This window comes from Rhipicephalus sanguineus, chromosome 1 (assembly GCF_013339695.2).
Source record: "Rhipicephalus sanguineus isolate Rsan-2018 chromosome 1, BIME_Rsan_1.4, whole genome shotgun sequence".
Classification (NCBI taxonomy): domain Eukaryota; kingdom Metazoa; phylum Arthropoda; class Arachnida; order Ixodida; family Ixodidae; genus Rhipicephalus; species Rhipicephalus sanguineus.
In genome coordinates, this window is record NC_051176.1 from 261314216 (window position 1) to 261341542 (window position 27327).

Here is a 27327-nt window from a genome sequence, read left to right on the forward strand (position 1 = left end):
TTTTTATTTCTTTTTTTTTTTCTCGTGTTTTCAGGGAACTGATAAAAGGCGTGCAATTCAATGCAAGCGAGCCTGCCAAACTTGGCGTTACGTTTCTGAGGCTGGTAAAAACCTTATAATTTTCACTATTATCAGCAAATTGTACTTTAGGTGTCACACAATCCGGTGGTATACGCGCGCTCTCTTAATTTCTTTTTTTTTTTCGTTCAGGAGCGCGACTTCGACAAGCACGTCAAGTATTGCGAAGATTTCCCGCGTGCGCAAGAGTTGCTGGCGTCTGGACCTCTTAAAGAGTACTTCGATGTAAGCGAGCTCTATAGGCGAAGCGTCGAGTCTTATATCAATGCGGAAGTACTTTCATATTTCTGGAATAATGCCTACCTATTTCTGGTGTTCGCTTTGTTTTCCAGGATTTCAGTGCCAAAATAAACGATGATAAGACTCTATCCGATCATTTAAAGCTCCCTATCCAGCGCATCAATGACTATCAGCTGCTGCTAAAGGTAAGATATACCGATAAATTGGTTGGGCTAGTCTCGAACGCTCTCTAGAGCTCTCTTAAGTGTTGGCATAAACGATGTTTATTGAAGAGCGGCACATTATCGCTATATTCGCGAGGCTCAGCTCGCGAAAGCCGTCCAATTGCTGTTATCGGTGGAATAATGTGATGTGGGTTCGATTCCACCCAGCAAATAAAAAGTTCTAACTTTATTTGTATTGAATAGGTCGGTAAGAACTGCTGTATATACCAGATAGTGTCAGGAAAAAGACAACTTACGAAGTTGCTGAGGAGTACCAATCGCTTTAAAACGAACATGTATCTGACTGATATGGAGCAGTTACCTACGCGAGCCAGAATTTCGATAATAATACCTTTTGTGTTTATCGTGTTCCAATCCTGTGAACAAGTATCCAGACAGGTAGGACAAGTACCTGTTCCAACGGAAGAAATAGCGGAAAAGATAACGGAAAGAGAAGAACGCGAAGAGATTTGCAATTATTTCCTGTCCTGTGTAAGTCCTAAGGCTTCAGACCTCAAAGCCTATGGACTGAGAAAATGCAGCAGAAAAAAATTGTGTTTTGTTTTGATTGCGATAACAATTATATGGACACTTCCGGCGGGTTCTTGCCGTCGGCATCACCGTGCCGATCTGTATATGTATATTATGTATATGTATAAAACGCACAAACAAAAATACTTCAGAAGAAATTTTTTTCCGAAGCGCGCAACCGGGGATCCGATACTGCGACCCCTCGCTCCACAGCGCGACGCGTTAAACGACTCCGCCACGTAGCAAACGTTCTACAGCGTACTAAACGCGAGCTATTTATCGACACCATTTACAGCTGGCGGTACGCCGAGCTCTGAGGTGCTTCAGCGTGGCAGAGGCTTGTTCACTATCGCCTGCGAGATGGCGCTAAGGGCGTGCTCTAAAGGTCGTCGCCCCGGTCGCCTTTCGCCGGAGTTGGGATGCGCGCCTCCGCCCTGTACTTTGACTTACAGGGCTTGGTCGCCCGTGCTCGCGCGCCTATCTCTTGAGGGGGGAGGTTTGTACGTGTTGTGCTTTCATCGCAAAGCTTACGTTGAAGCCATAGACCACAAGAAGGTCACTTCGCTCGCTGCAGCGGACGTGCTTGCGAAAGTAGTGAAGCTGCTTGCTGGAAGAGCCAAATTAGGGGCTAGTCGGTTGGGCATAGTCGGCACTTTCAGCGCACTGCTCAAACACACAAAGAAGGACGCACGAAAAGAACACACACGCTAATCCTCTGTACACCTGCGTGTTTTTTCGTGCGTCTTTCTTTGTGTTTGAGCAGCGCGCTGCAGGTGTCGAGCTGTGACATTTGTTAGTTCGCGCTTGTCCTGTGTATATCTATGATGTACTTTTTGTGCGCCCTTTGCATTTGAGCTGCGCGCTGGAAGTGTTGAGATGATAGGCTTTCTGCGTATGACATTCCAATTTCCCATTCGTTGCTTCGCCCTTGAGGCGAAACTGTGACTCTTTTGTCTACTTTATGCACCTCGCGGTATACTAGAACAGCAAGACAATGTATGCTTATAAAATATCTGCCAATGTGTTTGCAATCACATTTGTTACTTTTGCCCATTCCACCAGGAACTCATCAAGTACACAGCACGCCTGCACGAAGACTTCTCGGATCTCCAGAGGGCGCTAGATTTTATGCAGGCGATTCCTCAGCGGGCTTCAGATCTTCAATACATAAACGCTATAGAAGGATATCATGGGAACATCCACAACTGGGGCCGAGTCATCAAGCACGTAAGCAGCTTCAATCAAACAGCCGATTACAATTTAACCATTAGTCAGTACTTACGAAAAGCAAGCCTAAGATTGTTACTTACCTACATTCCTTGCGTCATATCGGCGAAATGTCACTTTATACGTTGTTACACTAGTTACCATAAATACCGTGGCTGCATAAGATGCTCGACATCTAACCGGAACTGCCACAAACGTTTACTTTACAACCTTAGACGCCTCTTCCTGGGCCTGAAACTTCAATATGGTCAGCATAGCAGGGGCTCTGTAGAAAATATATTTAATTATACCATTTGCCTTCACGAATGGGCTCTAGAGAAAGTTTACGAAGTGAGCTCTATTTTATTTTTATTCAAAAAAGTTACCGCTACCCTATGTCTCAAAAGTTAACAGAAGGACACCAACTCATTCTTTAGCAGCGGCCATCTGTACCACACGCGTTCATCTGTCTCGGTATTTCCGGAAACCTCATAACCTCTAGATCTTGCAGTTCTGTAATTCATGTGGGAATTTTATTGAGTGACATAAGACAAAATAATTATAACACATTTTGTCCTAGCATCACGCTTCGCACGCCATTTGATGCATCTGTCACGTCTACGCTTTCTCGTGCCATAATTTTACTCTTTTAATTGATGTTCTGCATGCTAAACTCTGCTGCAGCTCAACGAAATGATTCGTGCACCTAACAGTGTAATTTCGACATGTGCTGTAAGAATGCGTGCTCCTGCTAATGCTTTCCTGACATAGTGTCCTTAGCGAAGTTTTTGTGGCGAAACCGGCTTCTAACTCAACCTAAATTGTCGTATATAAATAAAAAAAAACATCTTTCGTGTGTTTTGCGCACCGTAAGACTTTTGACTTTCTCTTGCATTTGCACGGTGTGTTAATTCTAATCATTTTTGTCTTTACAAATAAACAGTACCGCTACATGCCTATTCTTGAACTTGATTAGGTACTAGCCCGATTCTTCAGAAAGCGATTTCTGAGGTAAGTATTGCTTGTGAGCTTTCAATGTGAGCCTAAATACTTCTCAGCTTGAATGCATTGTCTGCGCACTAAGCCGGTACACCCAGCGTATGTCTTTTTATTTCCGACTTGCGCATTTCCTGGCTTTCGAAGAGTATGCTCCACAAGGCATGCGTACTGAAAGATAAAAAGAAGGAAAATAAATATTTTTAACACTTCACGAAGTTCAATTTGATGAAATTTAGCCAGGCACTGAACACTTCTGCAAAACTATCACTCTTCGAAGGTCTGCGTAATACAAAAGCTTGGCCACGTCGGAGCAGAAACGATGTACAAAACAGCAGTGACAGGCTTCACATCTGTAGTCGTGGTACCGAAGGATACACGCAGAGTATGTAGACTATGCTGGGGGGTCTTTCGCAAATTTCTAGCTCCAACCATGTTTGTTGTGTTTCGGCACAGGGCTGGTTTGATGTTACCGACGCAAAAAACCGTGAACAGCTACGTTATCTCTTCCTCTTCAAAGGAAGGTTGTGCATAACTGAGGTGAAGAAAATTAGAGCCAACCGAAATATCTACCTCGTCAAGAATGTGATCAAGGTGAGGACGCGCTGTGAGAGACACTGGCGTTGCGTCCGTCCACTGTGAAAAACCCTCCCTTAGGTCACGTGTTGTCACGTGTTGCCACGTGTTGTGCGAAACCTGCATTCTGCCAAACGTCTCCTAGATTATAGACGGCTCGCTGGCTTTGGAGTTTTGGATGTCACGGGGGAAGGCTGGGCAAGCATCAATTTCGACAGGGTATCGCGGGTCGAGCTATAGCGTCCTTAATGGGACGTCGGCCTTCCTCGATGACGTCGCAGTGGAAGCGCGTGTGCCGTCTGTTATCTACCGGAGATACTGATTCATCCCTCTTCAGTGTCATTATCACCTCCAATTCAGTGAGCTAAGCGATGTCGTTTGACCTCTGCATGTGGAACGAAAACTAGCAGGCTAACTACACTTTGACTCTTAGTGCTTGCCAATGCGCTTGACTAATAGTAAGTGAAAACCTTGAGGGGATTATTTTCAATGGGAAGCAACCACGATAGGAAGTTCGATCATATCGTTTTATCGCAACAGCGTCAGTACACACTGCTCAATTGTGGCAGTACACTGCACACTCCTTCTCGCATGCTCCGCAATGCAGTGGTGTATCGTTTCGTTCCTTATAACCTGCACGCCTTGTATTGAGACGATGCTGCATGCAAAACAAAAAAAAAGGTGTATATTTGGTCAGATTGTAGAAGGCTGTCTCGTTTATGGTGTACAAGCGCAGTTATTCTGTGAAATAGTTAAGGCTTATTTTTAACAATACGCGTATTATGAAGCGCACACGCACTCAAACATGTAGAAATCAGCTGCATGAAAGAAAGTATTTAGCCAAAACGGCAACATTGTTGTTACTTAACTACCTCTAACCAAAGAACAATATTCAGTTTTCGACAACTTCACTGGCTAGTTTTTGCACACAATTACACTTTCACGGGAGAATAACGTATGTATGCTTGTCGCGACAGTGCTTTTAGATAAAAAGAGTATGTTTAGTATTGTCGCGTTTTTGTTCAATAGGCAGCCATTTATTCGACAAAAAGCTTTCTATAGACGAGTGCACAGTTTTCTGTCACTGCGAATTATCATGCAAAATCCTAATATGTTCGTCCCTTCCTTGTAGACTACAGAGTCAGAAATAGTTGATGACGGCGAAGATGACACAACGCTCAAGGTTATTCAAAAAGACTCTTCTGGTCAGGATGTGCCAATCACTCTCCGAGCGAAAGACATCGAACAGAAAAAGGAATGGGCTCGGGAGTTGGAAGCTTCGAGGGTTTCAAGCGAAGGTAACGTTTTGGGTCTCGTTCTACGAAAGCAGCCCCGTTTTACACGGCTATCGGTCACCGTAGTGACACATAGCGCTCGTGTAGGCGAAGGTCGAAGCTGCCTACAACCACGGCTGTTTGTGTATTTTGCAGTTATCGAAGAAATGCAAGTGGATGACACGTCCGAACACCAGCAGGAAAAGAGCAGCTACAGCCGCACGACGTCGCTTTCCGAGTCCACAGCGGTACCCGTGAGCCCAGAACCCGCATCGTCTTCTATGCCTCGGGTTGAGCTCTTCGAAGCCAGCAAAGAAGCTACGAGTGCTGCCACTCAAAGCATCCGATCCGGCTCGGTCACCTCGATAGACGGTACGTAAATGAATGCTGCTCCGGCTGGGAGTTTGCTTGCGTGATGAACGCGAATGAAGCCTGCCCAATCGATATTATTTTTGAATGTTTACGCAGTAATAAGGACTGCACTCAAGTCTTTTGCTATGCGCTCGATCTCCTCTTAAAGGGGCCCTGCAAAACTTTTTTGGCATGGTCAGAAAACGCTGCCGATCGGTAGTCGAGGCTCCTCAGAACATGCGAGCCAAACATTATAGCGCAGCACACGGCCTGGAATATACAATGAATTCTCAAAGTCAGCCAGAAATCATTCTCTCTTCTTTCTACAAATGATGCCATATGCCCAACCATAGAGTTAATATACTGACTCTAGAGGAAAAGCTCCCCATAGGGCCCATGCATTGAAACCTATAACCGCATGGGTTCCGCCATGATGGAACAAAACGATCGTTGCCAGCGTTGCCAGACCCTGAGACGCTCGCTATATTTGACGGTAGTAATCAGTTTTAATCTACCAACCTAAGCCAGCTACGCGCTGTTCAGAGAACATCAGCTGTGTTTTGATGCGTGAAGCCGTGTGTTAGTGTACGGTTGTCTGTGCAGCTGGTCCGGTTGATAAGAGTTAAAATTTCCACCTGTTTGTGCATGGTTTTTACTAGGCACTCCCTACCAAAGTTTCTCCGTTCGCTGGCACAAAGGTCACTCGACATATTCGCAGCTCGAAGCAAAGTCCGTAGGCCGTGGTCGCACGCTGATTCGACTTGCAATGGCGAGACACCTGTATCCACATTCTTTTTCAGCTCATTGCTGCCGTACTTCAGCGCAGAGAGCCGTAAAGCAGAAAAATGTCGATTGCAGCATGCAGCGGCGAATGTGAGTGAGACATCTCCCGAAAGCTTCAATCGAAACTAAAGTTACACGGCCCACGAAGCTTTATCGCCGTTAAAAAGTATAAAAAGAAATCGGTTGCGACTAGTTCGTACATAACTTTCAGGGCTTGTCTCATCTCTTCTTTGCCGTCCGTCCTGCAGCTGGTTTGCACTGATGCACTGAAGTTTCCAGCTCGAAAGAAAAAAGGGCTGTCACATGAAGTCGAGTGGTATGCGGCGACAGAAAACGCACACAACGGGACACTATGACAACTACGAGATACACGACGCGAACGAAGTTTCAGGGTGCGAACGAAGTTTCAGGGGCTTTAACACGACGCGCAAACCGGCGCAATCGGCCGCAAGCACACACTCGCGTACTCGCGAGTGTTGATATGGTGGTGCCATCTAGTTAACCAACCTGCAAACGCTCTTTTCCGCGCGCAGTAAATTGCATAAATAGTCGTCGTATTCTTTCGTAGAAGTACTTAAACACAAAACAATATCCGCAAGTTTTTAATTGTGCAGATGCTTCTTTAGGATTGATATGTGATGGCAAGAATGACAACGTTCCAAGATGTCAGCGTTCTTGTGGTTATAGGTCTCGCGGCCCAGCTTTTTCCTCTAGAGTCAGTATATTAACTCTATGTGCCCAACTTCACGTCCACTGGCTGATTTGAGCATCGTGAGCTGCATAGTTACCGCGGTCGCCGCGGGAGGCCGCCATGTGCCCGCTCGCGATGGCACTGAAAGTAAGCCGCGCTTTCGAAGACAAAAAGAAAAAGTGCTCAAGGTCATGAAACGCGCGTGACGTAACTTCCTTCCCCCGTGCCATCCTTCCCTGCTTAGCTTCCAGTGCGCTCGACGGGACGAGAGGAAAGAAAGCAATTGCAGCGTGCGACAAATCTCTGCAACTCCGCTCGTACTTGACGGATTCTAAAAACTTCTGCGGTGGTCGATTCGTGAGGCAATGAACTCATTTAGTGAAGCCATTCGATGCTCGCTGGGAAAAGTGTTGCAGGGCCCCTTTAAGCTGGGATAGATTGCAGTAAGGAAAGATTCGGGCAGTAAGTGTAGATTCACGGGAGGTAATATAAAAGCATACACTGATTTGTGTTATTCCAACTCAAGATGATGCCGTACATCGTACACGTTGTTCGTGTAATTTATACGTATAGCACGTACTTTGTAACGTACATGTGTCTCAAGAAATGATGTGGGTAATTGCGCAAACGGGATGCTTTGCACTTCCGTCATGCTGGAGCTGCTTGTCAGGCAACATGTGCATGACGTATGTGATGTCAAATCCCACCAAAATGTAATAGTCATCACTGAGCAGATTTCGAAACTATTGTTCCATTTTTTCGAAGCGCATAAAAAAAGTGCCCGTGATTTGGATAGAACTGTCTGTGTGAGAAAGAAACTTCCTGTCACGTGTACGATTAAATCTCACTGCTTGAGAAGCTTATAGTATGCATTAATATTCATTATATGGAACTGCATGAAACTTCAGTAGGACAGAGTGTTGGGCTAGTTGGTTTTGAATTTTAACAAAGTGAAATTAGCGCAAATAAAGACGGACACAAAGACCTCAAATTTTTCACTAACTTCTGTTGCTTTCCTCGAATGCTTATACTTTTTAAAATGGTTTCTTTAACTACACCATATACTATCGAGTTATTCTTTTTTACACCTAGGTATGGAGTTGACTGCGCATGCTGTTTTCATTTCGCGTTAATCACAGCCATGAGAGCGGTATTCTCTCCCAGGTTTATTTTGTATGGCCTCTTTGGCACTATAGGTCCGGTTACACATTGCCAGGTAACACACCAATATACATACTATATGAAGTCACGGTACAATGTATGGCTAGACGTTTAATGATGGACCTAGTGCAGAAAAAAGTGGTATTGTGCGTCGTCCCCTGAATGATGTTTTAATCACTTTCTTCCTCTTTTTTATCTACACTTATAGGCTTCTCTTTATAATCTGATAACGGCCCAAGTTGAACTACATAACAGCTCTTTTTATGGTGTTAATGCGCTTTCTGATCGTTACTTAGTGCTTTCTTTTTCGTTTTTGTAGCGTAACAACCTTATCTATCATGTGATCACGCTGAGCTCTTGATAAACGTTTGTGAGAAGTACATGCAATGACACGTTGAATAATGCTGCTGACTTTCGTTTCAGAACATCTGAGTATACAGTGCTTGCTAAACATTCCAAAAATATTAGAAAACGAAATTCAAATTTCGCTCTTTTTTTTTTCTTAAGAGCTAAGAGCCAGTGAATCTAGTTATACTAGTTATAAATTATTTGCTTATCAGGCTGTCACAATCTATAAACCAAAATTATGTTTTACAACTCTCACAGTCAGATTCCGCGGTGTTGTACCACGCACTGGGCTGTCGGACTGTTGTTTTTGAAACGAGAGTCAACAGTCATTGCCGAAGGTATCTATTTGAGTAGCTGCCTTCGCCAAGTGTTAGCTTTATGCATTGAAATGTACTTCTCGTGTTCTGGTGCTTTTCAGAAATTCAATCTCTGAATTCTTTTGCTGAAGACGAATCTGTTTATTTAACAGCATCCAAGAAGGATGCCACAGGGAAGCCACAGTTCCGCAAGGCTCTTCGCGGCCTCACCTGCTCACGTTAGTTTCTTTTTTGTCTTGTCCTTGTCCGTGCTCATTTGTGGTGTATGCGTTCATGAACTACTCTCTGTGACTTCTTGGTGTGGCCAATAACAGTACTGGGACGTGGCGTTTCCAAGTATACGTGTACTAACTAACCTGTTTCTGTTGACATCATTTCTCAGTCATCTCTACCAGCAAGTGCATGGTTCGAAGAGGACTCACTGCTAAACTTGTACATCTCTTCATAACCACCTTACTTACCACAGTGCTACCACAGATCTGCTTCCGAACCAAACGCATCTTGTTTTGTTTTTTTATGTAGTGACTTTTAACTGAATCGCTAAATTGATAACGCAGCTAACAAAATGTCTACTGCAAGAGAGAAGTCTATTAATGTTCTTGTTCTTTTTTTTTTTTTCATCTTAAATACAGCTCACAAAAATACGCCTGATTTTCCCATGAGTTCTGATAAGTGCATGATGAGACAAGGTGCAAAAAATTTTGTTGCAAGTTATAGATGTTCCGCAGACGTAATTCGGCACAGCCTTTTTTTTTTTTTTTTCACCTGCAACAGTAGCCCAGTGGCATCGCGCTGCTTAGATCAAAGTATCGGGTTCAATTGCGTCCCCGGTGGCCGCATTTCGATGGACGCTCGCTTACTTAGCCTAAAGATGCACATTTAAAAAAGCCTCGTTTGCTTCAAAATTGCTCGGAGTACTTAACCATAATGTGCCTCCGAATCAGATTGGGGTTAAAGTTAGCGAAAGTCCAAAATTTAATGTAATTTGGCTGTTTCTTTGTTCTTAATTTCTCTGTACTCGTGTGCATTTGCATTTGAAATATTCTGAAACGGTGCAGGCCAGCAAAAAATATTCTGTGAATTACGCGCAAAAACACTCTGCGTTTTGCTTTTCCGATTTTCTTCAAAACTTTTAGCTGGAACCCAGCTGAAGATACTCCAACAAGTATTACAGTATGACGATAGCGTCGTCTTGAAGCAATGCACACGACGAAAGGACTAGAAATGTTAAATCGTGAAAAGTAGCCATCCGGAGCTTTTCCAAACCAATTTAACATGTGAAATAGCGTAAAACTAGCGCACTTTATTGATTTGCGTCGTCTGATAAACACATTTAGAATACATGCACAATGTTGCGTTCGCTCTTACTACGTAATTTTATATTTGACTGGGCAAGGCTTTAATTACAAATCCCATAAACATCTTGTTCTGACACTAAGCAAACATCATAAGTAGTATGCTTGACATAGAAAAAGATTTTAAGAACAATCTCGCATTTAAATGCTATAACTCTCTCTCTCTCTATTTTGGTTTAAACAACTCTGTGTTACGCACTTTACACGCCAATAAATAAGCGCATTCGACACTCTATGTTTGGTGCCACCTAACTCGACTTCAATTGCGCTACTCCTTTACAGAGAATGACAACACCTTTTTGGAGTGTGAGGTGTCCTCCCCAGAAAAACCTACGATACATTGGCTTAAAGACAACATTCCTCTGAAAAGGTCGGCGCGCGTTCAGACGAGTGAAGAAGAGGGGAAGTGCAAGCTTCACATCAACGACGCCTCATCCGAAGACTCTGGAATGTACACCATCATTGCGTCGAACTCTGAAGGTACAACTTCATGCAGCGCGCCGCTCTACGTTAAACCAGGTGAGATACTTCTCTTTTTACTTAATTATTTACAGAATTCTTGGTCTTTCTGATATTCCGTTTCAAGGTTATGAATAGACGCATATCGACATATCTGTGTTATAACCCTAACGAAAAATTATGTTACAATATTCTTATCGCAAATATACGGGCTTAGGTGCTTAAGCTTACAAGCTAATGACCGAGGTACTGCAAGGTGCATTGATTTATCACTTGAACCAGTAATGAAGGTAGGTAAACGTGTGGCGCCAACATTACAAATATGTGTGTGTCTCGCATGTTAGAAATGCGGGACAGAATAACCAAGCTAGAAATTACGAATTGTTACTTCCATTTTTCATTATCTTTTTCAGCTCTTAGCGTTTCAAAGCCAGACTCGAGGCCAACGAGCCCGGGTGGGACCATACTTCCCCACGCTCCTGTGTTTAAAGTAAGGATGAAGGACACGGAGCTGTTGGAAGGCACGTCAGTTCGCTTTGAGCTCGTCGTTCGTGGCTGCCCAGAACCCGAAGTAACAGTGTAAGCTATCTTATGTCATGTTGAACTTTCTGTGGCTTGTTTACTGCTAAAGAACAAGGTGTCCGCTAACAATTTTTCGCTTGAATAAGATGAGTCGTACGAGTGTGTCGGGTAAAAGCCATGTGTGTTCTGTCATTTATCAGCTACAAGGATGGGAAGAAGCTGCAAGAAGACGACCGCGTTAGAGTCATATTTGAAAGCAAGGAGGTGTTCGAGCTCGTCATCGACCATATTTCCTTTGAGGACATGGGAAAGTATACGTGCGTGGCGGTGAACTCCGAAGGCAAAGATGAGTCGTCAGGAAGGATCACGGTTACAAGTAAGTCGGCCTCTGTGCTTGCAGGTCATCAACCAGTGCGTAGCAGAAAGTTCATGGACTCCCAATAAGACTTAAGTTACCTTAAGTTTCTTCAGCGTCTACATGTTTCTTAGGGACGTCGCACCATTCTCCGGCCCATTGTCTGTTCAATGCGCGAGCTGTTAAAAACTTAGCAAGGAAATTCGTAAACATGTGCAACAGGATGTGTTACCTACGCGCTTAAAAGTTACTAGTACTAAAAAGAAAGGGATGAGCTTGTGCGAGCCAAATTATTGAAAATAAACGTTTTATTTATTTATTTATTTATTTATTTATTTATTTATTTATTTATTTATTTATTTAAAGTTGCGAAGACGACCAATGTTCGGGTATATTTACGGTTGCGCGAGTAAAGTCGTATCAAGGGCTTTTAAAAGAGTTGACTTTTGGGCACGTTGGTGTTGATGGGCGAGTTGGCGCCTGTGCTCGTCTGTTCCTTGCTGTGTGTTCTGTCTAGTTGCGCTACTTATGATGGTTTTTATACTAAGGGGTTATTTTCTTACTTCTACAGATGTTATACCGGGTGTCCCAGCTATCTTTAGCCAAGGGTTAAAAAAATACAATATTAGAGGCAGGCGAGTGAAATTAGTTGCAAATTGCTGACAGTCACCTTGCGCATTGCAGACAATTTTTGTTTTGCAATTACTGAATTTGTTAATCAGGATTATTTAACTAAATTGCTGAATATTGACTTTAGGCGAGAAATTCGACTTGCAAGGTTCGAGAGCGTCTTCAGAAACTCCTATACTTCAGAACTCCAACATACTTAAATCAGAAAAATATGACCTAGAATAGAATAACAATCTGCAAAACTCGTTAGTGCCTCACGCGTTATTCGTAACCGAGCAGTTTGTATAAATAAAGCATAGGGCGGAGAACGGCGAGCGAACAGAAAATAATCTTTACTTACTCTGAAACAGCTGGAGAGAGCGTTCTGTGTTACCTGCAATAAGTAAGTACGTCATGAGGAAAATGCTTCCAATCAGATCTCGTCCATGGGTTAAAGAACAGTACTGGTTTGCGCGTGCTGGAAACAATCCAAGAAGGTGTGTCTGTCTAATTTCAAATTCTCGTCTTTTCCAGGTGTGCGCAAGTAACCTTTATCGTGAAAAAAAGGATAGGTTGAAATAATTTTTACTTTAAAAATAATGGGACCTTAGTTATGATATTACTGGTGTCTTGCAAATCTCGTTGATGACGGCTGAAGATAGGCGATAGTACAGCATTTGAAGTTATATTTCAAGAAGTTCCAAACGAATTTTAAAGCTAATTTCCTGCGATGCTTTTGAAAACGACGTGTTATTTTATCTTACATGATTTAACTGCACGAGAATCAACGGCAGTAACGACATTTAAAAATGTAACTGCAAGTCTGAAAATTTTTTTCAAGGTTTTACATGTCGGTAGAGCCTCTTTGTCGTGCTGCCACCCAGAACTTATTTCTATCACAAAAGCGATAGTCCAGAAATTATGTCTGAGCTTTTATGACAATTCAGGATTTGAGCACAAATAGAGGAAATGCTAGCAAGGCATTTTTCAGCTGCTAAGCTCGAAAAAAAGGGCAGCGCGTGCTCAAAAGAGGCTCGCACGGGACCTCTTCAATGTAACTTGACACCCAGCTCCAATATTAAGCAGGTTCAACAGAACGCTGAGTGGCACCTCCCAAAGCTTTTGGCGTTTCCCAGCAAGCTGAATGCCCGCCGCTGTTAACCTCTTGTTTCGAGAGATATTAAAACTCGTAACCAATGCTGCACCACTGGAGTCAACTGCGTGAACTCAGTCAACTGTGGATGGGATGGGCTCTGGGGGTGCTCATTTAAGATATAGCGTTCAATCATTTTTACAAAAGTGTAGTGCCGATCGGTGCTGGATGAATTGCATGGAATCGCGTGCAATTCAAGATGGAGGCTCAAAGTGAAGGAAAAGTTGGGGAACAGGAAATTTGGCTGGAGCGAACGTTTTTTTCTTCCTGCTACGACATTCCCTGTTGTACAATTTTTCGTGGCCAATAGCAGTGCCACGTTGGTGTTACGGTGAAGGCTTCAGCAGCTAAGGCTTCGAGCAATGATTTAACTCTTTATTGGGCGAACTTGTGCCCAGCAAAGCAAATAACGTTCAAAGTACAAGGATATCACCGAGCACAGACATCGGTCGTCGAAATCTGGTGTACAGGTGAAACGCGTCGGCATGATTATCGAACGGCTGTGTTGCATGTGTTATCGTTAGGATTACGCCGATCAATAACACATGTAAGAGGTTTAGCATATGAAATCAGGACACAGTGAAAGAAAACAAACAGCCGCGCGTTTGAATAGAAACCGCGATAAAGCTGCGCTAAACCAGGATTTTGATGTGATGAGTAGGCTCTGGATGGCGTCACAGACGCGACACCGTTCCGATTATCTCACTGGTTAACAGGAACGAACATACAGACATGAGATTAGTAAACAAGTGCAAGATGGATTTAGGTGTTTCTGTCTTCTTAAAACTTGTTCAATTTCATAAATACAGTATCGTCAACAATTCATAAAATTTCTCTGGAATACATTGAATATTTAGTCTAATGCGCTGAAGAAGATATACAAAGACCAGAATTTTGCTGCGCAATAGGTTGGTGGCACAAAAGTGTGGTCGGCTGTGATCGCAGTGGTTTAGGGCTAGGAAAGACGCTTATTTCTGCAATCTATACGGGAGCACGGCGCAGCGTCGTTGAAGCAAGGGGGGCAAAGAAGAGAGCGAAAAGGAGAGGCCACCTTCTCGAGAAATTGGTACCCACACCACCGAGTGCCAGGTCGGGGTACCCCTCTCCCCGTTAGGAAAACTGGTGGGTGCCCAGAAGCACTGGAAATCGAACCCAGTACCTCTCGCACAGGAGGCTGCCGCTCTAAGCCCTCGACTACCGCTGCGGTGAGCTGTGCGCCAACACTGAACTACAGAAAAACAGGAATAAAGGCTAGCTTTGTTTATTGCTGTAACGCGCACAACCAACATCGCCACCTTTATTATGCACCGATGCCAACCAATGTATTCACGCACGCACACACGTGTGAGTGCGTGTGTGTGTGCATGTGTGTGTGCGTGTGTGTTTGTGTGTGCGTGCGCGTGTTACATACACGTGTGCGACCAATGTCCGATACAAGTAAGTTTATGATCATCTCGACAGTAATAGCTACACTCACACAAAAGATCGAGTAAAAGGGGCATCTTTTTGTCCCACAACAATAATCGTCATTTATTTTGCCTTCCTTTCCTTGCATTATCCCCGCGCCCTCGGCACTTTCTGGTCACGAACGGCATCTGCGCTATTAGCGTGACATAGCAATCTTGGTAGGAGAGTGGCCAGCGCCGAGTTTTCAAGAAAGGAAACGCAAGCAAGCCAGATGACGGTTATTGTTGTAGGACAAAAAGACGCCCTTTTTACTCGAATATTTCAGTGAGTGTACAGTAATGGCGGCCTCTAAGTTGGTGCCGCCAGCTGAGTTCTTATTGGCTACTTCGCTCATATATAGATTTCTAACGCTTTAATATCGCGAGCTTATTTGCTAGCATTCTCCTAGGATGATGCCTCAATGGTGTCGTGCTGCTGAGCACGACGTTGCAGGTTCGATTATAAGCCTCAGTGACTGCATTCCCCGGCCAGCAGAATAGAATAGCGCCAATTCACCATGTCTTGGTAGTGGTACAGTACACCATAGCCCGGGCGTTGCTTTAGGAACATAAATCTGTTCATTTTATTTACCTGTAAATATTTGGAGGCATTCACTTTTACCTCGACAATAAGCTGGCATTACTCAAAAGTTGAAAAAACAGCGCGAACACAAGACGAAGGAAGGTGACACGAGGACGGGTGCTGTCCTCGTGTCCACTTCCTTCATCCTGTGTTCACGCTGTTGTTTCCACTTTTGAGTTGTGTACCAACTAGCCGGCTTTTCGCCGCTTGTCAAGGTGACATTCCCGCGTTTTTTTTTTTATGGTTTCACTTTTCCGACGTATGCACTTCTTTTATCCCAAGAACAGTGACGTACGTTTCCAAACTTTCTGAATTCTGGTGTTACTTTGAAATCAAATGAAAACTCGCGAAAGTTATTGTACTAGTCGGTTATTGTTGTCGCAGACTACGTTCTAAAAAAACCTACATCGCTAGAGATGCATGCTATCACTTTAGTCAACCGGTGAAGTGAACTGCGATCTTCGCTATGACAGTACTCACTGTCACTGGGGGCTAAAGAGGGGCACCCATCACAAGTACCACCAAGCGCCTTGAACTCGATATTACTTGTGATTGGTGGTACCCGCTCGTTCTGTGTTTGTGTCAGTTATTGAAAAGTTTTTTTAATGCGTAAATAGCAAGAACAAGGCCACACCAAACTCATTTCTAGCTTTCGGCAACTCAACTTCCACGGTGAAAGTTTAGCTTCAGCAGCTACTCGTAATTGACATTTGATATTGCTCAGTTCATAAGCATACCATTATGTGCCCACCTGAAGAAAAAGACAACACGCACGGCAAGACAGACATCCGCACGTTGCTTACTGCCATGGGTATTTTTATCGGAAATCTCATGGTACACAAGCTTACAGGGATAACTGCGCTGTATTCCTTTGAGTACGTGGCAATATCAGCGCAAGTAGTAACGGGAAGAAGGGCCACAGCTCAGTTGACGGAGCATCAGTGTCGTCACACAGTGGCGCTAGTTTAGGTAGCCGCCCTTAAGTTGACGGCCTTTCTTTTTTGATTAAATCGTATTTAATCTGTGTTTTCGCCTTTAATGCGGCGATAAATATTTTTGAGCATACCGATTATATGAAGCAATTATGTTTGTTTTGTCCTTTCTGTAATAACGACTGTCGACGCTTCACGCACCTAATCACTGCAAGCAAACTTGATAATATGCCGGCATGACGCTGCTTATCATTATACAGCCTTGCTTCTTTTTATCCATCTCTATCTCTTTTTCAAAACAGCAATGCTAATAGGCCGCAGTGGTCGCAAACAAGGCCACAGCTCGCATGCAGCTGATGACGAAAACAGAGAAAGCCGCGAAGACAAGCTTCAGTTTCCTTCTGTGCCTTCTTGCAGAAGTGTCATTAGCTGGGCTATTTGGTATGAATCCATCGCAATAAACAGCGCAAAAAACGAGACGAAGCGCACAGAAAGGAGTGAAAAGAACAAGCCCTTGTTCTTGTCACTTCTTTCTGTGCGCCTGGTCTCATTTTTTGCGCTGTTTATTGCGATGTGCCTTCTTATTGAACATTAACCGAACATATCGTATGGCTGAGTCACATTCAGAAGGCACCTATGACGCGTTAATTTAAGCAGAATCACTTTAAAAAACTATTTACAACAAATTTAGCAGCCTGTTTAGTGGCTTTTTCTGTTGCTTCAGCTTTTGAACACGATACGGGAGACTAATCATGCTGAAAATCGTGTATGCAACTTTGCTTATACAAAAGCAATGGCATTATTAACCATGCTTTTTTCATTCTTTGAACTGTACTTAAAGCAACGCTCTTGCTTACTAAATAATTCATTTTCGCATTTTACGCACATGCCTGTATCAGAAAAATGGAGACGCAAGGTAAACATTTTTCTGGTATACAAACGCGCACGTACTATGCCTACATCGCGTTCCGTCAAATCATACATATGCTTAGCTACATTTTCACCCCATTAAGTGCTTCGAAAACGCCTAAGAGTAGAAGTAGATTTGCCTATATTTGCAGCACTGGTGAGAACGTCGGGCTTCTTTAAAACGTGCGCCTATCACAAGCCTTCTTACAAAAGCAAAACAAGAAAAAGTGTTCTTTAGATGAAGCTTAGAAGTAGTAACGTCTGTAATTCACATACTAACTAGTGTGCGCTGCTTAAAATGGTTTAAAAAACGCGGCTTTCGCAGCGTTATTAATAAATTCCCAGTGTCTTTCGCCACACCATGCAATACCACAGGACCGGTGTGACTGTTCCTGATTTCCCGTGATTGCGAATTTGCCACGAAACTTGCATTGTTCAAAACGTTGTGCATAATTTTGACCTCCACAGAGGACAAGATATTATTCCAAGGGCTAAGAGCAGATGATAGCGCTGCTGAAGGATCAGGTCCCTTAACACCTCCACCGAAGTCACCCCTGTTTAGATGGTAAGGTGGATTCTTTGAAACTAAAATTGTAGTTGTATATTATGTGTCATAACGCCCACAAAGCTTATTAAGAAATTCTGAGGTAAACAAAAAAGTTATGATAAAGAATGATTTTGCCTTGATACAGTAATCAGTGTCGGCAAAAATGTCTCAAAAAGTGTACATGCAAAATCATTATTGCATACCTAACATTGCAAAAAAACAAATAAAGAAGAAATTATCGTCCAGTATGTTGTTCGCATTACGTTGCCAATGACTGGGCTGAATTACCAGATTCGGTTTTAATTGTCATTCTAGGTTCAAGGATGGTCAAGAATTTGAAGCCAGTGAACGGTTTCAAGTCACATTTGATGATATCGAGGACACGCTATCCTTGGTCTTTCAACATGTCACGCCAGATGATGCTGGTCTCTACACGTGCGTTGCCAGCACATCGAGTGGGAAAATTTCCTGTAGTGCCGAACTAACTGTTCAAGGTTTGACAGTTTTCATTCCCGACCTTTTAACTCTTAGGGCCTCCAAGTACTGTGCGTGCTGCTCTGTTGTGATTAAATATTATGTCCCATTACCCTCCCGAGGCATTCGTGACGCTTAAAAGGAGTATCCGAATTCGGCGCTGTTATTATTTTTGAGCAAACGATTGCAACACGGAGTAGATCACTCCTCTAAGCCCAAGTGAAACGGAATACACCACATTTCCAGCCTGTACAGATGTAGCTTCGCTGCATCTGTACGTCGCTACACTTGCATTGAGCAACGAACTGTTCCGTCCCTGTAAATACTCTAGGTGTAAATAATCCGGTTGTTAGATCTGTGCAACATTTACTATTGTCATCTCACCGTAACTTGTTCGTTCTTGCATTCTTGCACGTTTATCGTGCCTGTGCATGATTGTTGAATGTGTATGAATTAACAACTTCTAAAGGGTGCTTATTTTAAATGTAGTTACTTGTCTCTAGGCAATTTTTTGCAATGCTTCTAAGCATTTCATGTGGACACAACTGACATTTAATCTCGGGTATCTTTTGCGTTACACTATTGTGAAAAATTTGAAGATGAATCCCTGATTTTTTAGTAAAATCTCTGACTTAAGCTACTTATTCGCCAATATGATTTGACATCACAGCCAAACGCTTCTGCAGAGGATATTTAAAATAAACACCCTGCTTACAACAATCAACTCAGGCAGTTGGCATGAAAATATGAGTGGAGCAAATTTACGTCATGCAAATCAAAATACTGCATTATTGCTTGTATGTTCATGTGTTGCGCATCTTCTGTTCGTGTGTAATTCGTTAGTTCTGCAACTGCATGTTAATGGTGTAAAGTATGCTTGAAATTAAATGTCGTTCGTTGTACCGTACGTAGAACGCAGCAGATGTTCTATCGGGGCTACATCGTTTGTTCAATAAGCTGGGTTTTGCCACAGCCACAAGTATTGAGTTCCTTCAAGCCATATTTTTCAACACAATCGAATATATTTTTCTTTCATTTCTTTGTATTTTCGATCCAGAAAAGCGCTATAAAGTTTTTTTTTTCTTTCTCGGAAAATAACATTTAACTTATTGATTAAGCTTGAGTCTACAGATTACTATTGTTCTCTACACCGAAACTGAAGCACAAGTCTTTCGTTCTGGGACTGGCCACTAAAAAATCAGCGCAAGAAACTCGCTGCATTTTGTATTATATCAATATAAATTTATTGTCATTCTCATACCTTCGAAAGACCGTGCTTTTCGTTTCCATCGTTCTGACATAACATTTGGACAACGCTGATGCAAAGTATTATACCTAGTTCTGTACTAAATATAAATATTATATTTGTAAAAGTTAGCAAAGATAGCACGGCTACTTTTGCCAATTTTATTAAAAGAATATTGGATTTTGCAGTGTACACACATTACACGTAACTCTTATTCATGGGCCCCGATAGCACGCCTGCCGTACATGTAAGGTCATGAAACAACGATAGCCAGCTTGCGAACGCACTCCCTGCTCTCGCATTGTTGATTCCGTGGGAGTGCGACTGCGTTCGGATGCGTGGCTTGGGACTGGCTTTGCTCTAGTATCGTAGTGTATATGTCGAGCAATGTTCGTTCGTACCTGTAGTAACCACGGTAGTATAGCTACACAATACAATTCCCAACCATTGTTGTAGTCGTTGGCAAGACAAATTAACTGAAGCATGAAATTCTCACACCAACACATTGAAAAAAACCTAGTTCGACAGAAATTCAACAGTTAAGTCCTAAGCACAATCGGTGTTTGATTTTAAAAAGCTGTCAAAATTTAGTTCAGAAGGCAGGCTTAAATGCTCTGCTTGACACTACAGCGTGTGCAAGTAACATATAGCTTCTGGTAAAGATGTCACTGATGTAAAGAATAACAACGCCGACAACACTTCCACGCCGAGTACCTGTCAACTTGCGTTAAGCCAGTAATTCTTAACTTAACCTAAATCTAATGAAAAGCTGATGCTACTGATCGGTACTGCTTTCATTTCTAGTTTGGACATTCCTTGTCCCTACCTTTAAGTGCTCAGTCGGAAACATAAGCATGTAATTTCCATCGGCTGTGCGATTTAACGTAATGGAGGCCTCTGTCATCCCCTAGAAATGAGCGCTTTGATTTGAATTCTGAAGCACGTTCAGGCCTGCCTTTAATTTTATTTTCCCCCACGCGTCTAATTTTGCTCTTACTTTCCACATACAGGTGCTGTAATTAAAAAGGCTCCAGAGGCTCCGACAATAACTGCTAGTCTATCAGATGTCGAAGTAAATGAAGGTGCCTCTGCAATGCTCGAGCTCAAAGTGAAAGGATATCCGAGGCCGAAAGTAACGTGGTAAGATGTCTTGTACTCGGGGACCGCAGAATCAACAAACAAACATTATTGTGTTTCTTAAACGCAGTTGTTGATATCAAGCACACATTACTCGCAGGAAGCACGAAGGAAAAGTGATTGAAGCAGGCGGTCGGTACCGATTTTTGTTCGAGGATGAAGAGTCGATGACTTTGGTCATTAAGAACACTAAGAAATCTGACGCTGGTACATACAGCGTTGTGGCTGAGAATGAATCCGGGACTGCCAACACTGATTGCAGACTGACTGTCAATTGTGAGTAGACAGCAGCTGTCTGCGAATTCACATTCAATGACACACCCTTTTTTTTCGTGAGCACACATACCATAGCGAACTAGAACGAACGAAAGACACTGACAAAGAGAAACATCGTATTAAACTTTTTTACGCCTGCATTACACATCCAGTAACAATGAACTTGAACAAACGGATTTCTTGCAGCTTTAAAGCTTCTAATTCCCGACTTACTACCTGTTATAAGCAGAGTGGAGAGGTTCACCACACATATGCATTATTGTGCAATATCTCGATCTTTGCTAGAGGCGCTGAAACCTTGCACGATCACAAGTCTGATTGAAGCTCTATCAGCGTGCAAAATCTGGACTTCACGAAGCCGGGCGTTTGGCTCCGTGAAATTCAAGTTCGCGTTCGTACATAGATGAATGAATACAGGTTGTTTCTGGTGATCCGATAAAGGCTGTATATCTGCAAAAGTTGTAAGACCGCACGATATTGCTGTATTTACGGCGTACCTCTATATTCGCACCTGACTGTTGAGTTCCAAAAAACAAGAAAAACAGCTCGCTTTTTGTAGTGCTGGGCACTTATCATTCGAACTGAAAACCACTTTGTTGAGTGCGACACCATAATGGCGACCTTTAATTCATTTTTTGCCGGCTGCGTTTTGTTTCACTTTTTATCACTCGTTCTACTGTTGATGAAGAAGAGGGGGTGAAGTTAACAAAAGGGCATGAGGTTTGTGCAAACATTTCGGTTCTGTCTATTCACCAGCAGTGAGCCTGTGTGAACATGAGAAGTTAAAATAAGAAAACACCGGTGAAACTCAACGCGGATGAAATAGTTATCTGCCTTCTTGAAATGTATGAGGGATGAATATCACCAGCCTCCCTGAAGTTTGGTGCAAATGATGCTATTACATTTTCGGTGTTCTCTGTTCTACGGGATTTTTTTCAGCGACTCCAACTTTTAAAAAGGAACTGAAAGACGTTTCTGTGATGACCGATGATGTGCTGAAGCTTGACGTCGAAGTTCAAGGAACTCCGGCGCCTGACGTCAAATGGTGAGGAGACATCGAAAGACTAATTCACTCGTGCAGCACCACAGATCGAAACGAATCGTGTCTGTCTGAGTGCTCTCTTAAAACGTTCCCGTTTCATTGCAGGTACAAGGACGGGCAAGCGGTAGTAGAGGACGACCGTGTGAAGATTACGCAGCCAGGGGAAGATAAGCATGCGCTTATCATTGAACACGCCAAGGTGGAGGATTCGGGAAATTACTCCTGCGTCATTAGCAACACTATGGGAACGCAAACTGGATTCTCAGCGGTTTCTGTGAACGGTATGTCTCGTTCGCGCTACAAGCAAAAATCAGGCTGCCGTAAACTCGACGCAAATATAACGTGCCAACTATGTCTTTAGTTTTGGTCATAATACGCCGTACGGCTTTGATCGTCTCTTCTACACTTCTATACAGCTGCGTTTCTGCAGTTCACAATACTTTATTACAATCCCTGCAGCGCGAATTTCGTGACGAAAGCCTGCCTTTTCCTTGTCTTTTTCAGCGCCACCGAAGTTTCTGCAGAAACTGAAAGACTATGAGGCATCTGAAACTGAAAATGTGACCTTCCGTGTGAAGATATCCGGAAACCCTAAGCCGAACGTGTGCTGGTAATTATCCACCTACATAGCATTGCTCTGTAGTGCTGCTTTTATCATAAAAGGTTTAGTCAAGACAAAGTGAGCCTTGCGTTAGTGGCTGCAAAGGTTTCTGCCTCTAATGTCACGTGATAACGATCAGAGTCCAGATCCACAAGAAAGGCTGCTTGTATTCGAAGCAACTGTTACGATAATCATTTGACATGAACGTGCTACTAATACATAAAACACGCAGGAATTCAGTCCCAAATGAACAAACAGCCTCATTTCACACCAGGAAATCAGCAAGGATATTTTATACAGCTGTTTCTTCAGATGTGTTCTTGCAACTTGACTGAGCGTATTTTGTTTACCAAGTGCTATCTCACTGTAACCTCACTCATCTCACTGTCACTTTCTGAAATTGTAATAGGGTAGCGAGTTGGGCGAGTGTTCCGTTTGCGCTGGCCGTCATGAGTGCTTTCTGAAATTCTTTAAAGGATTTTACACTACAGCATATTTATGTGGCTTTCGAATGAAACACGCATTATATTGATAAGGTTCTATACATCGAAATCACCGGTGATCAAAGTAATAGCCTAATCATTTGCTTGGCTTTTCTTTATACTAAGAAGCACCTGTTCTAAGTACTACCATAAAGTGTACTGGGTGCGAATGTAAAGTGCTTCCCGCAATCACAAGGCAGTTAGAATGCTATAATGGCTCCTAGGAACAGGCTGGCGCCAGCAGCAATGGCGAAACTAATAAAAGCTGTGCGTATTGTTGCAATTAATTAGAAACGCTTTCATGCAAAAGAAAAGAGTTTCGAGAATTCTTCTAGACTGCCACTAAATTCGACCGTTCGATCAATAATTGAGCCCGCTTGCAGTTAAAAACTTACGAAGCTTTGTTCAAGCAACGTAATTCATTTTAAGCGATTACTTCCATTGTCCATTTGGCCCGCAACGTTTGCACTCGTTGTCCCTAAGCGTACTTTACGATGCAAAGCTATGCATCTCTTTCTGCAGGAAAAAAGATGGTAAGCCCTTAAAGCCAGACGGACACAGGTACCAGGCGCTGGAGGAAACGGAAAACGTCCACTGTCTGATCATCGATGACGTGCACAAAGAGGATGCAGCGCAGTACACTGTCGAAATAGCCAATGAGTATGGAGTGGAAACTGACAGTGCAGCTCTGACGATCACATGTGAGGAACCCAACAATTCTTCTGCTTTTCTTTTGTACCTCGACCAGTTCCTATTTTTACATACTCACCCCACCCAACTACTTTCAGGCAAGCCAAAATTCAAGAAGCCATTGTCTGACGTGGAATGCTGCGAAGGGGAGACGAACATAAAAATTACAGTGGAAGTAGAAGGTGCGCCCGCGCCAAAGGTGAAATGGTAAGAAATTTGCCGATATCAGTGCGTAACGTCGTATTTATTTATTTTGTTATCATATCAACTTAGGCCTTACAAAGCGGGGTTATATTCACCGATAATTATGCACACCCATGAGCGAAAGCGAGAAATCACCAGGGGCCAGTTTCATGCTGCGCTAGTGCATTGATTGATTGATTGATTGATTGATTGATTGATTGATTGATTGATTGATTGATTGATTGATTGATTGATTGATTGATTGATTGATTGATTGATTGATTGATTGATTGATTGATTGATTGATCGATCGATCTCGATCTATGAGAAACTTCGCAGCGGATCACTCCTTATCAATGAGCTGACGTTTTCTGACCTACACCGAAATGTCAGTAAAGACTAAATGGCGCCCATAGTGGCGGCGAGCTCGATACAGGCGGAATACCTTAGTGAAAGCTTCCTTTTTCAAAACATTTTAGATGCAGAGTACCAAATTCCGCAAGGCGAACGTGAGCCTATGGATATGACTCAGGCACGCGGCGGTTGGTTGATCGCCATGATCGGCTCAGATAGTATTACACCGCTCATTATGCTGTATACATCACTGATCGTGTCATCACAGCAACTTCAAACTGAAGCTCGAGGTGCGCCGCGTATTGCACAGCTGAACGGCCAAGCTTCACTTTATTTCTTTGATTCCGCGTAGTGCAATGGGCACATTAACTTCAACGTGACCACAGCAACAGGAAACCAAAGACTGTTTTGTCCTCGGCAGCGGAGCACCGCCGCGTTTGATCGAGGCAGTTTCTTCTTGCTGTTGTGGCATGCTTATTGTTTAAAGGGTTTATAGGGTTTAAAGCGCTGTACTCCCGAAGATACATTTTATTGCCGTCTTAATATTAAGCGCTAATATAATGCGGGACTTAAGTAGGGCAACAAGGCGAAGGTACATTTATAAATAGTGCATCTCGTCGAACGAAACTTGAGAAGAAGCCTCAACTATGTCGTGTAATCCTTTGACATAATTTTCAAATATATTACTACAGTAAATCTGATTGCGCACCATAAAAGTATGACAACATCGCAGCTTGTCTTTCCTTAAAAATGAAACATCCTTCTCTAACATATGTAAATATTGAGTACTTTATCTAACTCAATAAATAGTGGGTCGTAAATGAATATGTTGCGCACCGGAAATATAAGTTACTACGTCGAAGGACGCAGCGAGCGATTTGTTTGTGCGCACTGAATAGGAGTGTTGCGGGTACTTGCCGATTACAGCGCCCACGATCGAGAAAAAGTGGACTAATCGGTTTTAGGTCTCCTGCCCGTCATGCATTCGCTTTGGACAAGCCTTGCTACGCTGATCGACGACGGTAAAAGACAAAACCGACGAAAAAAGAAAAAAACGACGATAAAAGAAAAACGACGAAAAAAAAGTGGCAAAACCTGTTACGCGAATGTGCGAAAAGCCCTCACGAAATCAGTGGTGACTTTACTGCTGCCTTGGTCTGCTTCTGACAGGGCGCACGATCATCAGTCTGCATTAGGTGCAGTCTTTAGCTACGAGCTTTGGTTCACAATGCTGGCTATTCTAAATTGCTTTCGCGTCGTCGAAGTGCCTATATATGCTCTGACACTGCTGGTGATTGTTAAAACATGTCGTCGCTTATGCTTCTAGGTCTCTCAACGACTCCCTCATAGTCGAAGACAAGTCCTTCAAGTTTGAATCCGTCGAGGAAAGCGGCAAGTACACACTGGTGATCAAGGAAGCCAAAGCGGACATGACTGGCGAAATGGTTTGCGAGGCTGAGAATGTAAAGGGCAAGGACAAGTGCTCTGGAAATTTCACTGTTAAATGTGAGCCACCCCGTATATATCTTCACGCAAGTTCTTTATCTTAACTGTTTCGTGTCATGCACATGTTAGACGTAACTACTAACTTCTTCCTTTGCAGCGAAGCCAAAGATTCTGAAAGGATTAGACGACATCGATGTCGAAGTTGGCCAATCCGCTACATTTAGCGTCAAGGTTGCAAACGCGAAGGACGCCAAGGTGAAATGGTAAGCATCGTATGGTAGATCTGCAATGTCTGGTTGCGCATGACGTTTCTTCACGCGCGCTCTTGTGGAACGCGATGTAAGCATTTCCATCCTGAATTGAATACTGAGCAGCGCATTGTGACATTCTATGTCGAACATGTATATTTAAAGCCTGAAGCATTGTAAGCAATAATATCGTTCGCCGATATCACAGCTCATATTAATGAAACTGCCTCGTATAGTAAGTGTATGTATGGTTTTGCGCATATATATTCAGTCATTATAAGGAACATAATTTTTATATGTATTTCTCATGCGCCCACGCAGCGTCCCAAAACCACGATATGATTATGAAGGACGCCGTAGTGGAGGGCTCCAGAAATTTCGGCCACTTGGGGTTCTTTAACGTGCACCTAAATCTAAGTACACGTGCCTCAAGCATTTTCGCCACCACCGAAAATGCAGCCGCCGCGGCCGGGATTCGATCCCGCGACCTTCGGGTCAGCAGTCGCGCACCGTAACCACTAGACCACCGTGGCGGGTCCTCAGCGGATGTTCTTACCTCAGGCAGTAGTAATTCGTAACTTTATTCTTTGAAAAACGATATCTGCTACGAATATTAGCGCCCCATATGAGAGAAAGCCACACAAGTGTTTCTCGCTCTTCTCGCCTAGCGTTTCCTGCTGACAACCAGCGTCTCAAAGTGCGCACGCTCCAGCAGCCTCCGAGACGGGCGCTGCCTTAATTCATTCCGTAACGAGTGACGACAGATAACGACTGTGGAATAACGCAGGTGCGCTAAACGTTTCGCTCAGCAGCGAGTGATAGCAGCTAGATAGCGCAGACATGCATCTGCACTGGCGCTTGCGTACCATTCCACTCTTCAAAGAAGATGGGCTTGCTTCTTATACTGATATGAATTGTAATTCATCAACTAGGTTGAAGGACGACTGCGAAGTGACCATCGATAACAAGAATGTGTACGCAAAAGAAGAAGCGGACGCTACGTTCACGTTGGTTATCAATTCTGTCACGCCGGAAGATGCGGGAAAATACACATTTAAGATCAAAAATGAACTCGGAGAAGATTCAAGCACAGGACACCTCAGCACACAAAGTATGTATCGCGCTTCTTCAACTGACGTTCACTGTGTGATTTCCACGAAAAGTTGCTAGCATCACTTATTAAACTTTTTTTTTACTCTAACGTTTGAATAAACACGGCTGATCTCAACGCCTTTGAGTCGCTTGATGTAACGGATAGCCTCAAGTGAAAATGAACTAACAAGATGCCGTTACGTTCTCAAACCGCGTCTCTCGTTCAGTATTTCAAACACGTATTAAAGTACCGTGCCAGTAACATAAAAAAGGAAATCAAGTCGCTTGCTTTTTGGCAACATGCAGATTTAGGGCTGGTAATGTAGTCTTCCAATATTGCATCTCCTTTCTTTCAGAGTTGAGGCTTCCCGCGTTTTATCCTTTACTTTCTACCTCTTAATTAGCCCTACATTTGTGTGAAACCTAGTCAGC

General features: G+C 43.2%; 1 protein-coding gene across 7 annotated transcripts in view; it reads left to right on the top strand.

The window, feature by feature from the left end:
* Positions 1 to 27327, top strand: part of LOC119378843 (obscurin) — a 177822-nt gene that overhangs the window by 80620 nt on the left and 69875 nt on the right. For 2 of the 7 annotated variants that reach the window (XM_037647871.2, XM_037647874.2), the window contains exons 7-29: positions 35 to 104; positions 211 to 303; positions 411 to 503; positions 2115 to 2279; positions 3711 to 3848; positions 4963 to 5128; positions 5261 to 5476; positions 8857 to 8973; positions 10393 to 10629; positions 10983 to 11148; positions 11292 to 11467; positions 17546 to 17642; positions 17940 to 18118; positions 20355 to 20484; positions 20582 to 20757; positions 21697 to 21802; positions 21905 to 22080; positions 22304 to 22409; positions 23405 to 23583; positions 23671 to 23779; positions 25437 to 25615; positions 25713 to 25818; positions 26736 to 26914. In XM_037647871.2, coding sequence (XP_037503799.1) covers positions 35 to 104; positions 211 to 303; positions 411 to 503; positions 2115 to 2279; positions 3711 to 3848; positions 4963 to 5128; positions 5261 to 5476; positions 8857 to 8973; positions 10393 to 10629; positions 10983 to 11148; positions 11292 to 11467; positions 17546 to 17642; positions 17940 to 18118; positions 20355 to 20484; positions 20582 to 20757; positions 21697 to 21802; positions 21905 to 22080; positions 22304 to 22409; positions 23405 to 23583; positions 23671 to 23779; positions 25437 to 25615; positions 25713 to 25818; positions 26736 to 26914 — 3359 coding nt within the window. The remainder of the gene's footprint in view (positions 1 to 34; positions 105 to 210; positions 304 to 410; positions 504 to 2114; positions 2280 to 3710; positions 3849 to 4962; positions 5129 to 5260; positions 5477 to 8856; positions 8974 to 10392; positions 10630 to 10982; positions 11149 to 11291; positions 11468 to 17545; positions 17643 to 17939; positions 18119 to 20354; positions 20485 to 20581; positions 20758 to 21696; positions 21803 to 21904; positions 22081 to 22303; positions 22410 to 23404; positions 23584 to 23670; positions 23780 to 25436; positions 25616 to 25712; positions 25819 to 26735; positions 26915 to 27327) is intronic. The other 5 variants (XM_037647872.2, XM_037647873.2, XM_037647875.2 and 2 more) reach the window with 5 other exon arrangements.